At 42.9% G+C, this 17,799-nt stretch overlaps 2 protein-coding genes across 2 annotated transcripts in view; one reads left to right on the top strand and one right to left on the bottom strand.

The window, feature by feature from the left end:
* The first annotated feature begins 512 nt into the window (after nt 1-512).
* LOC131669294 (205 kDa microtubule-associated protein-like) overlaps nt 513-17,799 on the top strand; it is a 53,321-nt gene continuing 36,034 nt past the window's right edge. The window contains exons 1-7 of the mRNA XM_058944073.1: nt 513-950; nt 3,871-3,980; nt 4,080-4,291; nt 4,365-4,547; nt 4,626-4,769; nt 5,641-5,734; nt 9,231-9,395. Coding sequence (XP_058800056.1) covers nt 769-950; nt 3,871-3,980; nt 4,080-4,291; nt 4,365-4,547; nt 4,626-4,769; nt 5,641-5,734; nt 9,231-9,395 — 1,090 coding nt within the window. The 5' untranslated portion in view covers nt 513-768. The remainder of the gene's footprint in view (nt 951-3,870; nt 3,981-4,079; nt 4,292-4,364; nt 4,548-4,625; nt 4,770-5,640; nt 5,735-9,230; nt 9,396-17,799) is intronic.
* On the bottom strand, nt 2,824-6,662 carry LOC131669295 (fatty acid-binding protein 5-like). The gene is given in 6 exon segments (XM_058944074.1): nt 2,824-3,077; nt 3,153-3,257; nt 3,336-3,450; nt 3,452-3,512; nt 3,590-3,707; nt 6,430-6,662. Coding segments are annotated over 5 exon segments (390 nt in total). The 5' UTR covers nt 3,639-3,707; nt 6,430-6,662; the 3' UTR covers nt 2,824-3,017.

Raw genomic sequence — 17,799 nt, 5'->3', positions numbered from 1 at the left:
CGCGATTTTTTATGTTATCTTTTTGTTTTTAACGGAGATTGCAGATTCCATCGTAACATCCCCCGTGTTTTTATAATTAAAATGACTATCCGGAAAGTAGGCGATCATGAGTTCAATTTTCGTAAGCAATTAATAAAATTTGTGACACTTAAATAATACATTTTTTTATCCAAAATAAAAAAGTGAGCAGGTAAGAAATGTATTTTTACAGTAATAAGTAAAATGCTGAGCAAATAAAAAAAAGCACAGTGCAACGCAAGAAATGTGTAAATTGTAAAAGATAACAGTCCATTAGCAATACAAGTGCAAGTATTATCAACAATTACATCCTTAGAAACGAATAGCCAGAAGCTGCACAGTAACAACTATTTACACAAGACAAGACTCGCGTACATGGACTATATATATAAATATGAATAGATTCGCCCACATTGGATGACGTCACATAGGCAGAGTCACGCCGCTCAGAGCTCGCGCGCGAGAGGGGGCAATTGGTGAGCAAGCAAACGCGAGGGTAGTCGCCGTCGCGCGCAAACGAAAGGAAAGAGATAGTAACAGCACATAAGTATACACAACGCTAATACAGAAAATATACAGCTAGCCAGCAGCATTCCCGCGCACCGCGCAAGAGCATCGAGTGTGTGTTGTTTTCCGAGTAGTCGCAACGAAGGCATCTCCACGTGCAGTTAAGAGCTACTTTGCTGTTCTAATAAACGCAAAGTGTGCAGTGCTATACGAGAAATATAAACGTGACGACGAAACGAGACCATGGCGACCACGGATTTTTGCGATGGTGATTATCTTGGGGCTTACCGGCGTTTCCTCGAACACTTCGTGACAAATATCTGCCGCGAGGATCAACTACCGGTGAAGATGTCAAAGCGTGATGTACGCGAATGCGAGCTAGCCGGCGACCTCGCCGACATCACTTTGCAGCATCTCAATCAAAGGTGATTAACTATCTTTCTCGATCACTCTCTTCCGCTCTTATGGCGCCGCGTCACTCCTTCTTTGTAACAGCAGCTGCACTAGTTGCGTAAGCCGAGATTTCTTGTTTTCGTGTACATCATTGCAAAGAAAAATACAGTTGATGTGTTTTGATTCCTCGTGTTATAAGGTTAGGTTTTTCTGGCGCTTCCCTTTTAACGTAACTGTTTATGTTATTGCGCAAATCGAAGTTCACGACTCACCGTTGGTACTTTTTTGGCGGTTCTGTTGCGTTTGATAACATGAAAGTGTATTGTTTCTTTTTCTTAGTATACACTCTAGTTATAGGAATTGAAAAATAACTAATAAACGTCCTTTATTCTATTTTAAACATGTAATAGGTAGTTAAATCCTCTCGAATATTTGTACCTACTTGCATCAAATTTTAGTTAAGACATACATATTTTTATTGGAAAGCTTGCATAGATCGTGCTCAATAGAAACTAATTTTACTCGTTGTTTTACAAAAAATTAATTGTTTTCAAACTTGATTTTACTCGTTCTTTAAACACGTGATTCACACTCATTTCAGTCTCGTCAGTCATCTCAAGATTATCGTCCAAGGTCAAACTTTTACCCATAAAAATTGGCTGCTCAAACATTCGCGCGCGTGTGTCCCTCTCTCTGTTCACAAAGCAGCCTCGTCGAACTCGTAAACCTCGTTATCTCTAGCTGTTATCTGGCGCGCTCAATATATGTGTGTGTATGCTTGTGCGTGTGTCCCTAACAGCATGCGTTGCGCATCGAGATTTGTGTCCACCTATTCGGATGTAGGCGGAATTGCGGTGTACTTCCGGCGAAGCGACCGACTAAGTCATTGCACCGGGGTATACGTCGATCTACAGGGACTATGTGTGAATCGAGAGAAAAAGAATTTGATGACTTACTCGTTGACACGCTCTCAAAACGTTTGTAGGCCAGATACAGTGTGTACTGTATTGTTGTTGTAACGCGATACATGCATTTTTGAGTACACAATATGTATAAGACTGCAAACTAATCATCGACTTTTCCGAGAAAATCTAGGCCGAGCTTTTTTTTTGTACTAGTGCACAGGATTACGGCGTAGGGAAACTTACATTTATGACAGCCCTAGTTTTTATTTAGTCGAAGAAAATTACTAATTGAACTATTTAATAATTGATCAGATTGGTAACTCATTCCATGATGTTTTCTCAGATAAGACAATATTTTCAACAAGATCAATTTTCCAAAAACATACTAGAGAAAATACGAGATGCTCGAATATAATAATTATTTGTCTTTCGTTGCAATTATTAAAAATAGAGCAACTCTTTGAAAAGTGTTTTCCTTTCGTTGTGCATTTAGCGCTCTTTTCTTTTCATATAACGTAGCGGCACGGTCGAGAAGCGCACCTAAGTATACAGAAAAAATGTATGAAGAGTATTGAAGAGGTGCATACATCGCGTATGCGCGCCAGCGGCGGCTTCTTCCTTTGAAAAACATTACTCCTTTACTCCGCAAAAGCGTGAAAATTTCACGGGAATAATTTTTATACCCCAGCGCTCACGTTACAGCTTATTATTTATTTTTTATCGAGCTTCATGCTTCGCGAACTCCTTGTTTTATAGGAAAATCAAGGAATCAAAAGTTATGGCTGCTGAGCATACACCTGCAAGTATTACTATCCTGAGCCAGTGATTTTTCGTTAAAAGCGTGTTACCCACGTAACGAAGTGATTTGCAATTTTTGTTGTTGCAAGCATATAATGCAAATTCAAAGTTAATCACATTTATTTTACAGCAGTAACATCTCTCAATATAAGTAATATAAAATATGTAAAATATAGTAAAAAATATTGATGAATCATCCATTTTAAAGCTAAAAAGCTAAAAGTTACAAAATCTAACACATTTTATAAAGTACTTTTTTTTAAATGAGTTTTTAAGCAATGCTTAATAATATATATCTATTATAAATGTAGTAATCACTGATCTTACAAGATCAATCCTGTTTGCGCATGAGAAGCAAATAATTATTAATAATAAGAAGCAAAGCGACTTGGATTTTTAAGAAAGTTTTTTGAAGTAACGCTTGCAAACTTGTCCACTCTGCTCATGAGTCATACTCTGCAAAATTGGAAACAAGTATTATTGATTTAATACATTATTTTTTGTCTATAGTTGATTTACAATAGAAATTACCAAAATAAGTTGTTCATCTTTGAGTTCATACTTTCTAATAACTTTCATATCGCCTGATTGCGAATTTATCACAATACTTCCATCTTCATCCAAGCTTGCTACATTCTATAAATATTATGAATTATTTTATTGTTTATAGTTTTGCAATGAATACATTTTCAATTAACTTAAGCTGACAGTTACCTTTAGTACCACATTAGGCATCATTATTTCTTGAAATTCCTCTCCCATTTTAAATGTTAATTCTACTATACATAAAGCCGTTCTGGTTTGAATGGTCCACTTGTTTTCATCATTTTTTTTCAATTTGAAGTTTAGGACTTGTCATAGACATAAGTTTACTAGCAACATAATGTACTCCTAAACAACAATATATAAAATATGAATAAAATAACATATTTAAATCACTAGAGTATTCTTTTTCAAAAAGTACTCACCAATAGATTTGTAGTACTGTTGCCGATATTTTCCGATCAGAGAAGCCATTTTTAACCACCCAATACTCAGTCTCAAATGTTCTCCAATTTCAAAACAATCTTCTGAATATTTCAACTTCTGAAACAAAATTGCACAAAGTCTATCAGCGATTCATTTGACATCATTTGATATAGTTATGTAAGCTGCAATTGTTTTCTTATCTAATCAGATGTTAAATGTTTTATTGCATTTTTATTGATTACGTTGTTTATATAAAATGTCTAATTTTTAAAAATTTCAGGATATGTCCTCCAAGTTTGCAAGCTTACCTGGTGAAATTAGTAAGAGAGGAGTTTGAAAGTATGTTTCAGAAACAACCAGATGAATGTGGTTATCGACCTCAGAACAAAGGTAAACTATCTGTATTTGTCTCAATTTTAATTTCTAAAAATAGAGGACTAGTGATCTATTTATGTATTATTATATTTTATTTTCTCTATTGTCTTACAGCCTTTACGCCTCTAAAGTTAATGCAAGTTGTTACAAGTAAAGTTAATGAAATTTGTCAGCGTTATCTGGACAATAGCAGACTTGCATTACTGCCTCCACCTCCGTCCATTCCACTACCATTAGTCTCTTCACATGCAATTAAGAATAGAAGAAGAAAAATGGAAGATCGTTCCGTAGTTTTACACGATTTACATACTATGTTCGGTATTAAGGTATTTAATTGGAAGAATTTCTTATTGTCATTTTTCAAAAGCAAGATAAGTAATATTACATTTTCATTTTTAGAATGATGCAGTTGTAAATTATTATGCAGTATTTGATGGTCATGGAGGACAAGAAGCTGCTATATATAGCGCAACTCACCTTCATCAGTATTTGTTAGAGAGTCGATATTATCCCGACGATCTGGAACTTGCCTTACGCGACGCTTTCCGTACTACGGATACTAGATTTTTAGAGTGCGATCATGTTAGTATTATCACAATATTTATTTTTTTTAACCTATTTATTAGAATATATGTTAATTGTATATATTATTTATTTCAGACAAAAAATAGCGGTGCCACTGCCGTTTGTTGTGTTATATATAATAAAACTTTGTACACTGCATGGGCTGGTGATTCTCAAGCTGCATTAATAAAGAATGGAAGAGGAGATTTTTTGACAGTGCCTCATACACCAGGGAGACCAGTAAGTTGTCAAAGTAGGCTAGAAATTAGCCGTTTATTGATTCTTCAAAAGGAATTACATGATCGTAAAGTACAACACGTCCATAAATGTCGCTATGTATAACCACGCGAGCGTCGCCTGATTCAAATATTAAGTTAGGATTGACGTATACAATGTCGCTGTCATGCAAACATTGAAACACGATACCGTTTTTAATGTCTATCATTGGCTTGAAATTCGGAGACTCGTTTGTAATCGAAGTTCCGCTTTTCCAGTCGTAATACGATAAGTCAGTTTTTCTCGGTATAATTTTCTTGCTATTCTCAAAGTACAGCTTCCAGTCTTCTGTTTTCAGTCTGAAACTATAGTCAATGTAGCCAGATATTTGAGATTGCGACTTCCCAACGAATCGCATAAATATTATTGTATATAATTCTCCAATTCTATTTGCGTTTTCTCGGTAAGCTAAAGCTTGCAGCAATGAATCCTCGGAATCTATAGATTCGGAACATAATGCTAAAGGATTCTGCAGTAAAAATAAATATCTTGCAACTTTTTCCGAGCGCCTATAAAAGTCATCGCCTTCTAATGTTCCAGGCGTGTGGTAACCTAATTCAATAATACGTCGGGATATGGATTTGCTTCGCAAATGAAAAAGATCTCGAACTGTTATAAATGAGTCTAAATAATCTTCATAGGTTTGATATTGCAGAAGATATTCATCACGAAGAATTTTAGTTATTTTTTCGGTCATTGTAAACTTTTGAATTTACCTTATTTATTTATTTTATTTCTCAACACATGTCGCGAATATAATAGAACAAATGAGTGAAGTAGTTGTAATTGCGCAAGATATAAGCAAAAACTTCAAGTTTTTAATTTTGATTTCCAGGATGAAAAAGCGAGAATAGAGAATTTAGGAGGAGAAGTTATATATTTTGGTTCATGGAGAGTAAATGGCGTTCTAAATATTTCCAGATCCATTGGTAAGTTTTAACCAACTCATTTTACTTCCTATTTTTCTTCGATGAGTTCCGCATCGTGTGCCTTAATTATACAATTACAAAAAATCATATATTAAACTAGTCCTTTGAAATAAATTTTGGTGAGCTTCTCGAACGTAAAAGTTATTGATTAAAAAATTACTTACAGAGATGAACTTTAAAATAGCGCATTGACGCATGTAAAACTTAAATGTACGGTACTCAAAATAATATAATAGTGAACTATATCAATATTAATCAAACGATAATTCTGTAAAGTGTTAAGTTTGCAATTCATAAACCTCGCGTATCGAGTAACCAAGTATGTGAGCACCGCAAAATGAATAAGTGCGATCAATCGAGAAATATCCAGTCTGCGCATAATTTAAAAAAAAAATAACTAGCCACGTTCGTTCACCGTCCAAACATCTCGTTTAAAGACAAAACCACTCGGCGGGCAAATAAAAGGGTTACATAAAAATCAAACTTTCAAGCGGTATATGTAGTTACATATTCGGTATTCTAGTTATATATTCGTATAACATGGCTGCAAGTAAGCAAACCCACAGGTGTTTGCTTCTCTGCAGTCGAGTGAAGTGCCAGAAACTGGCTTTCGCAGGGTTGAGCCGACGCGAAAGCTCGTTTAGCAAACGAGTAACTAGCATGAGACACGGGAATGCTATGATTAGGATACTCACAATTTAGGTGTCGGCGTAGATCAGTTTGACGCAGCGGCGTCGTCGTTCTTGCACTTTGCGCGTCGAACGCAATTTAGCCGGTCTGATCTGCGAGACAGAAACAATATCGCAGCCAGCGACGACGCGATGTTGCTTCAAACCGGAAACGAAATGGGAGATTGCTAACTGCAATGGTACGGAGCATGACGGATGAAAGCCGTTGGTTCGAGCGCTCCCAGAAGCCCACATACGCACCGGCAGCACCGGCCGCACCGGCCGAGTTGTACCGGCAGATGGCGATGCTGGCATGGCTTTTTCCGCAAGGATCGATCCAGCAGCTATACCTACGGTCGCTTAAACGTCCGTATTCATTGCTGCGACTCTTCCCAACGCCAGCTTCACTTTTAGTGTCTTATTAAATGCCTGTTAATTACGTGCCACTTTTATGGCCGAGGCCCACGCCAACGTTAATCGCTCCAATTCTACATCAAATGCTTGGAATTCGTTTTAGACACGTGGCATATTTATAAAGCCTGTGCAACATCTAAATATTAATTTATTTATCATTTTGGCTGTTGCTGTCGAGTATCGGTGCAACGGATAACAAAGATTAAATAAATTTCATTTTTTTCGTTTGTTGCGCGTCTTCCAACTAATCCTTTTTAATCTTCATGCTTCAATGTTAAGCGAATACTTAGTGTGCTCAACCAAACTGAATTGATTAATAACGAAAGTAAAGAAGCAAAGTTAATCCTCAATCCAACACTCGTAAGCCACGACAAGTGAAGAAAAACGAAAAACAAGCCGGCCTCTGGAGTATAAATCCAGCGAAAAGAATGTCGAGGTGATAAGTGGTTGACACTTGTGCCGTAGCGGAAAAATGAAACAAACAACGAATAATAATCCCGCATGCGTACAAGATACTTTACGCGCCTTGTCGGACTGCGTTTTTCGTCGAAACTTGACTGTCTTGCGCGCACGAAAACGAGTTCCCTCATCATCTCCTCGCCACTCTTCACACCTCGCTGATCTCTTTAACGAGGAATGCACTCGCCGCCGTACCCGATAGGTGCATTTACTTCTTCTCCGCTCGAAGCTCATTACGACGCCAAGATAATGCACTCGGGTGCGATGCTCACCAACTGGCAAATCTCTAGAAACAATGGACTTTCACGCAAACGCAAGATAACACAGTTTCGCTTTTACTTAAAAAAAATTGATGTTAATCTATCGTTACGTTTCTAATTAGCTTGGCGATGTAATTCGCCGCTACTTCGCTTTCTGTTTTGATGTGTCATCAGTGCCAAAAATAATTGTCATTTCGAAATACAACGAAAGAATAAATAGCCCCGAATAACACGACGTGTTGCATCATTTTGCACCTTATGAACAATCATTCGAGTGTTATTATACTCGTCTGGAGAGATTGCGCTGCGCCACGATTTAATCGCATACAAATTACACACTTGACTCGAGAGCAGCGTGGATCGGAGGGAAGTTAAATTGGTGTCAGACCCATCTCATCACACGAGTACCATCCTCGAGCACGATCGATACTCGTAATTTCATATACTGCACTTTATAGATTTTTCTTTTCTGCGATCAGTATTTTGCGCACCAAGTTTCAGATTGATTCGCGAGCATTACCAACTTGTACTTTCAGTCATTGAATTTTACATCGCCGATTATCTAAATCAAGTTCATTAAGTGTAGTCGATATAACGAAACGTGCAGCGTCCCTGAGCAAATCTTCAAGGTGCGCTTCTAACTAGAAAACGAACGATTGCGCCAGCAACCAATAAAACAATCGCCAACCATTCGTAAAATCAGAATTACGCGCAGACTGAATGCAGACATCGAAGGGTGGTTTACGTTCCAACAAGGACGAGGGTGTGTGGGGGTACTCGAAAATTCTATACACGTTTCGTGTACGTATCCTGCAATACTTTCGGCTGACACGATAATATGTGCGAGTACAGCGGCGCGCACGTACCCACACGCACACGTATACATCGGGTTGAACGAGCTTATCGCTTGGCCACTCAAAGCGCAAGCAGCAGAATAATCAGCGAAGGAGTTATGTGCGTGCTACTCGGTCGGCGATGTTATTTTTGCGCCGCTTGCCTCCTGCGATCGGTCGTTGATTCGCGAGATCCTTTCGGCGCGCTCCATTTGGATGCGCGTTTATTTGCCGAGTTGATCGCCCACTCCTCGCCGGCCATAAATTATCGGGGAAGAGAATGAAACGAAAGTAGTTCGTCAGTGCCCGCGCGGAGTTGTGGACGTGGAAGGAGGAAGGAGGAAGGAGCTCGAGCGCGCATCATTCGAGATTGCAAATTCAAATAGCGATTGCGATAGCGCTACGGCGGACAAGACCAGTACGGCGCGCGCGCGCGCGCGCGAGGCTTTTACGTTGGCTCGTAACTCGGCAGCGTGCAGCGGCCGCGGCCGCGGCTCATGATTTGCCTTATGTGCCACAATATTTCGGATAATTCGACTGAACAAGAGGCGCAACGGATCGCAAAAAGCAATAATGGGCGCAGAGGGCGCTGATACCGGAAGCGCGGCTTAATCGCTTCTTTAATTATCATTAAGCAAGGCAGGAGGAGAAAAAGCCTATGGAAAATGGCGCTGATGAGAGGCTGTTCGCCGTGGCAAATGGACTGTGCGAAAACACGAGAGAGAGCCTTGGCTGCCTTTAATTCGATTATCACGGCGAATCGTGCGCGTCTCGCGGATGTGCTCGCTCCGCGTCCGCGCGCGAGCCGATTCTCTCGCTGGCTGGCGCGATCGCACGCTCATTGAACTCGATTGTTTTGCAGGCGACAGCAGCTTCAAGCCCTACGTCACGGAGGAGCCGCAAATCACGCAAGTACAACTGGACGGCACGGAGGACTTTCTGATAATCGCTTGCGATGGATTGTGGGAGAAGGTTAGCGAGGAGACCGTCACCTCGCTGCTCTACGAGTACGTCAGCTGCAATCAGAGTGAGTACACGCGCCAAGTTCTTTGCCACGCAAAAAACTAGAGGAAAAAGCTCGCTCCTGCAGTTTTTGAGATTCCCGAGCTGCTTGGTCGCGGATAAAGAAACTTCCGCTATACGGCGGCGGGCTGCTGCAGCCTGCTCCGAGGCAGGAAATCGTGTTCAAGCTATATATGCTTGCAGCGGTTCTTTCGCGGCATTGTTACGCTCTGTTTCGAGCGCCGTCGCTGCCGCCGCCACCGCTGCTGCTGCTGCTGCTGCTGCTGCTGCTGCTGCTGCTGCTGCTGCTGCTTCGGATTCGCTCCTCTAGAAAATGCCATCGGCCGCTAGGAAGAAACCGCGTCTGCTGTACTGCGATCGTTTGGTCGACGCATCGGCAAGAAAATCCTCTCTTCGTTCACCGCCGATGATCTCGCTGTCGCTCGTGCACGCGCGGCCTCTTGCAACGCTAAACAAGATGCGCGCGTTCCCTATGGCAAGCGGTAACGCGCAATCACAGACCGGCGTCGCTGTCGCCGGCGATGTCGATTGATTGCCGAGCGCGCACGCTCGCACTTTGCTCGTGCGCGGGCTGAAGGCGTACAGCGCGACTCTTTGAAGTTTCAAAAATCAATCGAGCGTTCGCGTGCCGCGCAGCAACTTGTTAGTTAATGCGAACGCAATGCAAACGTTCCGCCAATTAGAGTGTTGGCCGCGAGCCCGTGATTAGGCCAGTGGCACGCGTCGAATTAGCCTGCGTTCGTCCCCCTCGGTCGCATTCGCAGCAGCAGCAGCAGCAGCAGCAGCCGCCGCCGCCGCCGCCGCCCGCCTAGAGGTGACAATGGCTTGCCGAGGGTCGAGACGGAAAGCCCGACATGGCTTTGCCGCGGGTTTTACAGCGTGCGAGCCTTGGCTGGAGATCATAGAAATGGCTCTTTCGGCACCGCGCGAACCCAAGTCACCCCGAGCGCTGGCCAAAGCAACTTTCCAAGCCATCAATTGCAAATGAAAACCCAACTATGCGCCGTTTATTTCTTGTCGTCGCATTCTCCTCCTGCGAAATAGCATCGGCAAGGCTCCCCCGTGTGCGAGAGCAGCAGCCCGCCGCCCAATTAACGGAGTGGGACTCGAGAGACAACTACGGCACTGGCACGTGCCAGCAGTTCAGGGGCTCGCCACGCGCGACCGCGAAAAGAGACTCGCCAGACGAAAGAAAGCACGCCGCTATTTTGTTCTTTTGCAGCCGCTACGGCCGACTGTGTATTTTCGGATCGAGAGCTCCGCGCTAATTGATTTGTCGATTGGGCACGCGGCTCGGTGTGTCATTCGTGGCGCTTGTAATGCAAACGGAAAAATGAAGCGATTATGCCTGGCGGCGTGCACGCGCTGTCGAGTCTCCTTCCACACTTCGCGCGCACTCGAGACACTGTTTCGCGTCACTGGGAGATAAAAAGAGAAAGACGGAGACGCTCGGGATGGAAAGACGTCGACGACGCCTCGCGCGTCTGCTGGGAATTCCGCTGCGCGGTTTGGAAGAAAGTTTCGCTCTCCAAAAGAAATACCCGAGTCTTGGAAATTGAATCGGGAGTAGTGCGTATATTTCCGTTGGGCAGGCGTTTTAAGGGCAAACTTTATTGCCAGGATTATTCTTGTTTTTATGAGCTGCTGCTCGTATTGCACTATTTATTGATATTGCGTTGAAGCGAGGGAGACAACGGGCGGCTTTGCGAGACAACTCCGCGTGAGAAAGCATCGCCGTTGCACGTTGTCCATTTGAACGTTAAATTAATGAAGCGTGCGTTAATTCTTTCGCTGCTATATCAATTTGCCTGACCAACTTTATCAAGTATCTTAGCTTTCGTGAATCGATCCAAAACAATTTCAAACCCATAGTCCGAAGAATTTCGTAGAATCGAGCAACGATATAAGAGAATACCCAACATGACGTCCTCTGCAAACGCATATCCAAACGCCATAAATGCATTCAAATGCCAATATCGTCGTCGGCAACGAGTATAAAGGACTCTCTTTCAGCTCTCTCCCTCCCTCCCTCCCGCCCTCTGTGTCTCGAAAACTCGCAAAAGGTACTTGGTAAAAACGTTTTACCTTTGCTCACTGGCAGTTCACCCGTGACTAAGTTGCTCTCTCTCGCCTTGGTGCGCGAGACAAGAACAGTCCTCCCGCAGCCGAGAGAGGCAGAAAAAACAGGCAGAACGTAAGGCGATTACTTGGCAAGGTTTTTTTTCTCGCTCGACGTGGAATTAGCGAAAAGGGACGATGGCGCTCTTCTAATTGTGCGGCATACACACCCTTTTCGTACTTTGCATTTACAACGATTTATTGTCGACTTATGATCCGCAGCGCTTGAAGAGAATCACTGAATTAGCATTATAAATACGAAAAACAGGTTATCGAATTGAAGCGCGCACAAGAGCCGCGCGGCGATAAGTGATCTTTATTGGCCGTTCGTATTCGAGTGTCTATTAAAAGCCAATCGCTGGTAATAGCTAATTAAATTTCGCAAAAACAAGGAAGGAAAAAACCAAGCATTCCAAAGCTCTCGCAAGAGAGAGATGAGGGATCAAGATACAGTAAGAAAAGGCGGCAGCGGTTGTAACGAAACCAGACAGTAAAAGCCGCGTGCGAGTCTTTTTCTCGTTATCCGGCGCTCCACATTTTCAAAGAGCCGAAGGGAGAAAATTGCACGATAATCGCACCTTCTGTTGTATTGTTCGCTCGCGGCTGCACCGAGCTCTTTGGAAAATCCACGCGAGGCGAGGCTTTTTTTCCAGCGGTTTTCCGTGGAAAGACACTCGGCGTGGCTCTTCTCGGAAGCGACCTTCGCCCAAAGCTCTTCCGGAGACGAAACGCGGGTCGGAGCTTCGCCAAGTCGCGCAAAATGGACTTCCCGAATTCGATTGCGCTAACGAGCGGTGCCCTCAAAAAAGAGCGCAGCATTCTCATTAGAGAAGCCAAAAGATCGGAGAACAATGATGGTTTAAACGAAGGCACGTCGTCTGCCAAGAAATTTTTCAGTCTTAATCGCGAGTAAATCTTGGCGCTTTCCCATCGCTGCAGCCGCGCGGGAAGACGTATTCTCGTCCTCTTTCCTCTCGAAGGGAGAGAGAAATGCATAGGTCCACATTTCACCTGCCTCGAGTAGTCGCGCACGACTAGGTCCTATATAGAAAGAGAGGATAGCGATCGCGCGCGCGCCAGCAGGAAGGGGGAGCACTAGTAAGTTTCACGGGGGGGCTCTTGCAGGCCGCTCACTCGACCGTCACTCGCTCCCGCGTTCGCAGCTCTCCCTCCAGCCGATAACAGTGTCTTCTTGCATTTTTATTTGCTACGTACAGTGCATCTTGTGAATATAAGTAAAGTGTTCGGCGCTTGTGTGCTCTGCGACAGTGTATACGCCCTCGGGGGAGCTTTATCCGCGACAGGACCAGAGCGAGGAAAGAAGCGGGCCTTTATCGGTGAGTTTCCCGGTTCGCAACTCTCTCTCTCTCTCTCTCTCTCTCTCTCTCTCTCTCTCTCATTCTCTTTCTTCTAGATTTCTCTCCTCCGGCAGACTGTCAGTTCTATCTACATTTGTGCGCGTCCGCGGGATGACTCTTTCGGATATCTTCCCTTGTCTTTCTTCGTTTTAATCATTATCTTTAACACCTCTTGCTCCGACCACGGTCGGGGACCCCCTTCTTCGCAACTCGTCCTATTCGACTTTGAAATAGCACACCAAGAGCAGTCTGAAGGAGAAGCTTCTCGATTTTGCTACAGGTTAAAACAACGAAAGCGCGCAAATACCGAATGTCCTTGGTCGGATCTCATACTGCAAAAGAAAATGAGCGGCCGTTTATTCTGTGCTATGAGAAAGCTCGCAATTAAGGACGCTAAGCGCTTATCCTAGTCCCAATTTATTACAAACACAATAACCAGCGGCAGCAGCAGCAGCAGCCGCCCCAAGGGAGGCAGGACTTCTTCGTCCGCGTGCGTGCTCGTCGTAAAAGTTAACGAGTCAAGCGGCGGCACATCTGTGGAGTGTCATTTCCAAGCCTTGCAATCTTATATTATTCTTTTCCAATACGAAGACTATTTCGCGGCGTTGCGAATGTAAAACTTCCTTTTATTCGCGCGCGTAAAAATTAAATTGCAGTAGAGTCGAGCGAGCGAAAGGAATGCGTTTGGCCGCGTAAAACACTTCCGTGCGGCTGCTCACGCGACCACGTCACTTCCGCGCTCGCGCCACGCGCCGAATGACGACGGGCTACGCTTTCGCGTGCACGTCGACTTGCGTGCTTCTGCGCGCGTCTTTCTCTTGACCGAGCCCTCCACCCCCTCCCGCCAAACTCGGCGATTCCTCGCAAGTGTGAGCAGTGTGTCCGTGATTCGTGACGCGCATTTCCAAGCTGCTCCTTTTTGGTTACGCGTAATGACGGCTGTGACATTGCGACGTGCGCTTGCCCGCTAAACGCGCATCATAGTAATTTAATTCGCTGCAAAGCAGAAAGAGCGACCTGATCGTCAATCTAAATGTATACTCATTAGGGATGGAAATAACGGACTCTATGAGAATTCAGAAAAAATTACCAGTCATTAAAATGCATCTTTTTTTTCGCAAGTATACAGCTCTTGCCGAGCGGACTTGCAAAGTATCACGCGTGATACTTTTCTGCTTTTTACGAGGATATAGAAAACCCCTCACCGCAAAATGTACCCACTGTGACTGATGCCCGTGCACTGTATTTTGCAAAACCGAGTGAGAGGGAAAGAAAAATTCGCCGGAAATTCAATTTGCGCTCGCGAGATTAATTAACGACGCGCGAGTCGTCGATAATTAACACGCGTGTGTGCCATCCGTCAACGACGAGTTTAATTAAGCTATCCGTCTGTTGCGCAATTAAAACCTTTCTCCCCGGCTTACAATTAAGCGTCAATCCGTTATCGCGCCGCGACGATATCATTGTCTCTCTCTCTATATTAGGACGAGACGCCCAGGAGGACAGGTAATCATCAGCGACTGCGCACTGCAATGGTCTTTGGTAACTCGTTAGTCGCCACCAAAATTTGCTTCGTACGGAGTGCAGGCATAAAGCGAACGATCGAATGCACAAATATTCTTTATTTGGATGCGTATACAGGCTCTAACGATCCTCCTTGTTCCTCGGTAAATTGGTCTAATTAAAACGACTGCGCGCGCAAACGCAGGCTTGTACATGAAAAGAAAACTCTACATATGTACACGATAAAGCAATTAAGAATGTTCACGGCAACGTATTATTAGAAACGAAGTTGAGCCCGACAAAACATCGCTTTTTATCAATATATCGTGCAAGAAACCAACGTTTTCTCTCACGCGCGTTGCGCGTCCAGCGCCAACGCGATTAATCCGCGCACGCGTAATTCAGCCTCGCTCGCGCGCAAATGGAATTATCATTTCAGCTGTGGATTACGTGTGTGTTACACGTAATCATAGCCACCCCATTACTCTACAATGCGTGGTATCATGCCTGCCTTAATACCGAGCAATTCTACATGTATAATGCTACCTTTATTCGTCCGTCTCCCTGCTAAATTGATAATTGGATTGACTTTTAAATACGCGATTACTTATCATTCCGTTGCGTGCGAAAGCGAAGTTGAAGCTCAATTGTAGAATGTAGCGATTTTGATTTTCAAGTTTTTTTCATCTCATTGTGCACCATCTTTTTAAGTCGACGGATAATAACTTGAATGCAAGTTTAAGCCAAATGATACATATCTATACTGAAAATTGCACGTGACTATTCAATAATTTTATTAGCTTTTGTAAAAGTGACGAGCAACTAAGGCTGGATATTCCACGATTTCGATTTTCAACATTTTTAATGACTTGTAAATGTTTTTTTTTTAGTACAAATTTTCATTCATTGCCATATAACTAGATCTCGATTTATTTATCATAATTTACGTAACATTTGAAGAGGCCAGCTGGTGTTAAATAGGAAAAATTATAAGCATTCTTTACTGTACCGTTAAAAACATTTTATTAAAGTTATCATCGTGAACATTTTTTCATGAAATTTGAATCATTTTTGAAGGGCTCATTTTCTTTCTTTAGATCAGTGGTCCGGACAAAGTGAATAATTTTCCGAAATAATCAATTTTACCACTTTTATCAACATTTTTTTAGATAAATTTGAAAAAGTTCTCATAAAAATGTTAACGATCGACTATATCGAAAAATCCTTCAGTTAATTTAGAGTACTGGTTAAAGAAGCAAATGAGCCCTTGCATTGATGGAGAACTTAAGAATAAAAAATGTTTATAATTTTATTAGAACGATTTTTACACCACAGTAAAGAACTTGAAATTTTCACTATTTAACGTCAACATTGCTGTAAATTAAATACGAAAGCAAGGTTACAAACAGTCAAGCTTTTAAAAAATGAGGAATTTGAAAAGTAATTTCAAACAATTAACAAGTCCCAAGCAAGTCGAGAATTTTGACTTGAATTTCTAGAAAATCCTAAAAAAATTGAAATACGTTTCTATGCTCGCGAAAAATGAAACTAGTAATGGAGTATTCCATTATGCGATAATTTGAAAATTCGATGCGTAGCATTCATACTACAGCGAAAGCTTGTTGAGGAATATGCCAAAAGTTGCACGCTTATCCATCACGTAAATCCGTATATACCCTGAAGCAAGAAAAGGAAACGGGAGTGATTTATCACATTTTTAATCTCGCGGTGACGACCTTATTTTCAACAAAACACTCGCAAGACGAAGCCGTAATAAGTTATATAAATCGAGCGCATGTGCGTGTGTGTTTCTTCTGGTCATGGTAAATGTCGCGCACCCTCCCGTCTAAAAGTGTATACGCGCGAAGGACACGAACAGCCTCTCCGAAATATTTCCTTTTCTTTTTTACTCTGACTCTTGATGATTTATCGCTAGGCGTACGTTGCGCTTCAGAAAAGAGAAGAGCAACAGAGCAGACGAGTCGCGTTCGAATTGAGATCCTGAATTTCAATTTGCGCGCTTACGCAAATTACGCGTGTACATGTTTACGCTCTCAAGTCCGCGCTGATAGGATGATCGTCCATAAATAGAATTACGCTTTTGATGAGGATTTGTATTTTTAGGCGCGTATCTATATCTCGTCGCATGAAAGCCTTGACGCATGCGTATCGTTATGTGAGCACATCAAAAGACGCTGTTTCAACTTTGACCCTCCGATATATGAAAGGATTGGATCTCTCGCATCGTAAGATTACTTTTCGCTACAGCGACCGTCAATAAAGCGGCATAAAAGTCGAGAAAATAATGCAATACATTTTCTCGGTATAGATTGAGAGCTGCTCCAATACAATACGTTTTCGTCAGTCCATAAAGCTCGCGACAAAAGAAACGGCTACCGATAAGTCGGGAGAGGGATGGAAGACCATGGCATCGAATTAAACGCGGAGAAACTCTATCTATATCTCGATGGCCACCCTCGTTGCCACGTTTTCTCTTCCTCCTAAAGCTTTCGGTCAGAAGAGCGACGGAAAGAGAGGGGGCAGGGGGGGGGGCGACGAGATTCGCGGATATCCGGCGGATATCCGTGTGCGCGGAAGGTCTGCTTGAAGAAGGGATCGAGCGAGGAAGAAGAACAGGGCGCTTCGCGAAAGCGCCGATCGATCGAGGAACTTAGCTTTTTCTGACTTTCCGAATTTCCAATTGGTCGCAACGCGCGCACAATTAAGCTTTCGTCGTTTGCGATCCTTCATCTGGCCGTGATTCACTTTGATATCCGTTGCTTCTTTTCGGGAGAGAAATACGATGATTGGCTTGTTAAAACATTGTCGCGAGGCGCGTAATGACAATAATTTTGTATGAGAAAATACGAGGGGCATTTTTGGCAGAGCACACACGTGTGTGCAAACATGACGTTTTATTCGGGCGATGTATCACGGCGTGCGTAGGAATCCAAGGGCGTATAATATATTCTCGGTGTGCCACTTTAACTATCCGAAAGAAATGTGGTTTCGTGCGATGGCCAAAGAGTTCAAAGTCGTACGCCTTGGTTTACGACTTTTCGTAAAAGGGTCTCTCAGCCTCTCGTCCTACTTTAATTACGAGCTAATTTCACGACATATTAAGCCTGAGTACGCATGGCTTCTTCGTCATTTATCACAGTGGCTTGGACGTATTCGATGCGGGTTCTTTAATTATTGCAAATGTATATTGTACTACGTGGTTTTCGAATGGACTTTTGATTGTCTTGCGACTTTATAATGTTCATCGAGGCTTTTGCAAATATTCGCGATTCGAAATTCGACGGATAACGAAACAATCGACATTGAGCTCATAACGTTCTTGCTTGAAAAGGAAAGGCGTTCGAGATGAAATTTGCTAGATCGCAAGACGAGTAAAAACAGTAGGAATAGGCGCACGTAGCGGCTGTA

The sequence above is a fragment of the Phymastichus coffea genome, unplaced genomic scaffold, assembly GCF_024137745.1.
Source record: "Phymastichus coffea isolate CEN01 unplaced genomic scaffold, Cenicafe_Pcof_1.1 PCOF00091, whole genome shotgun sequence".
Taxonomy (NCBI): Eukaryota; Metazoa; Arthropoda; class Insecta; order Hymenoptera; family Eulophidae; genus Phymastichus; species Phymastichus coffea.
The sequence above is the reverse complement of the archived record's forward strand: the minus strand, read 5'-3'. Positions and strand labels throughout refer to the sequence as shown.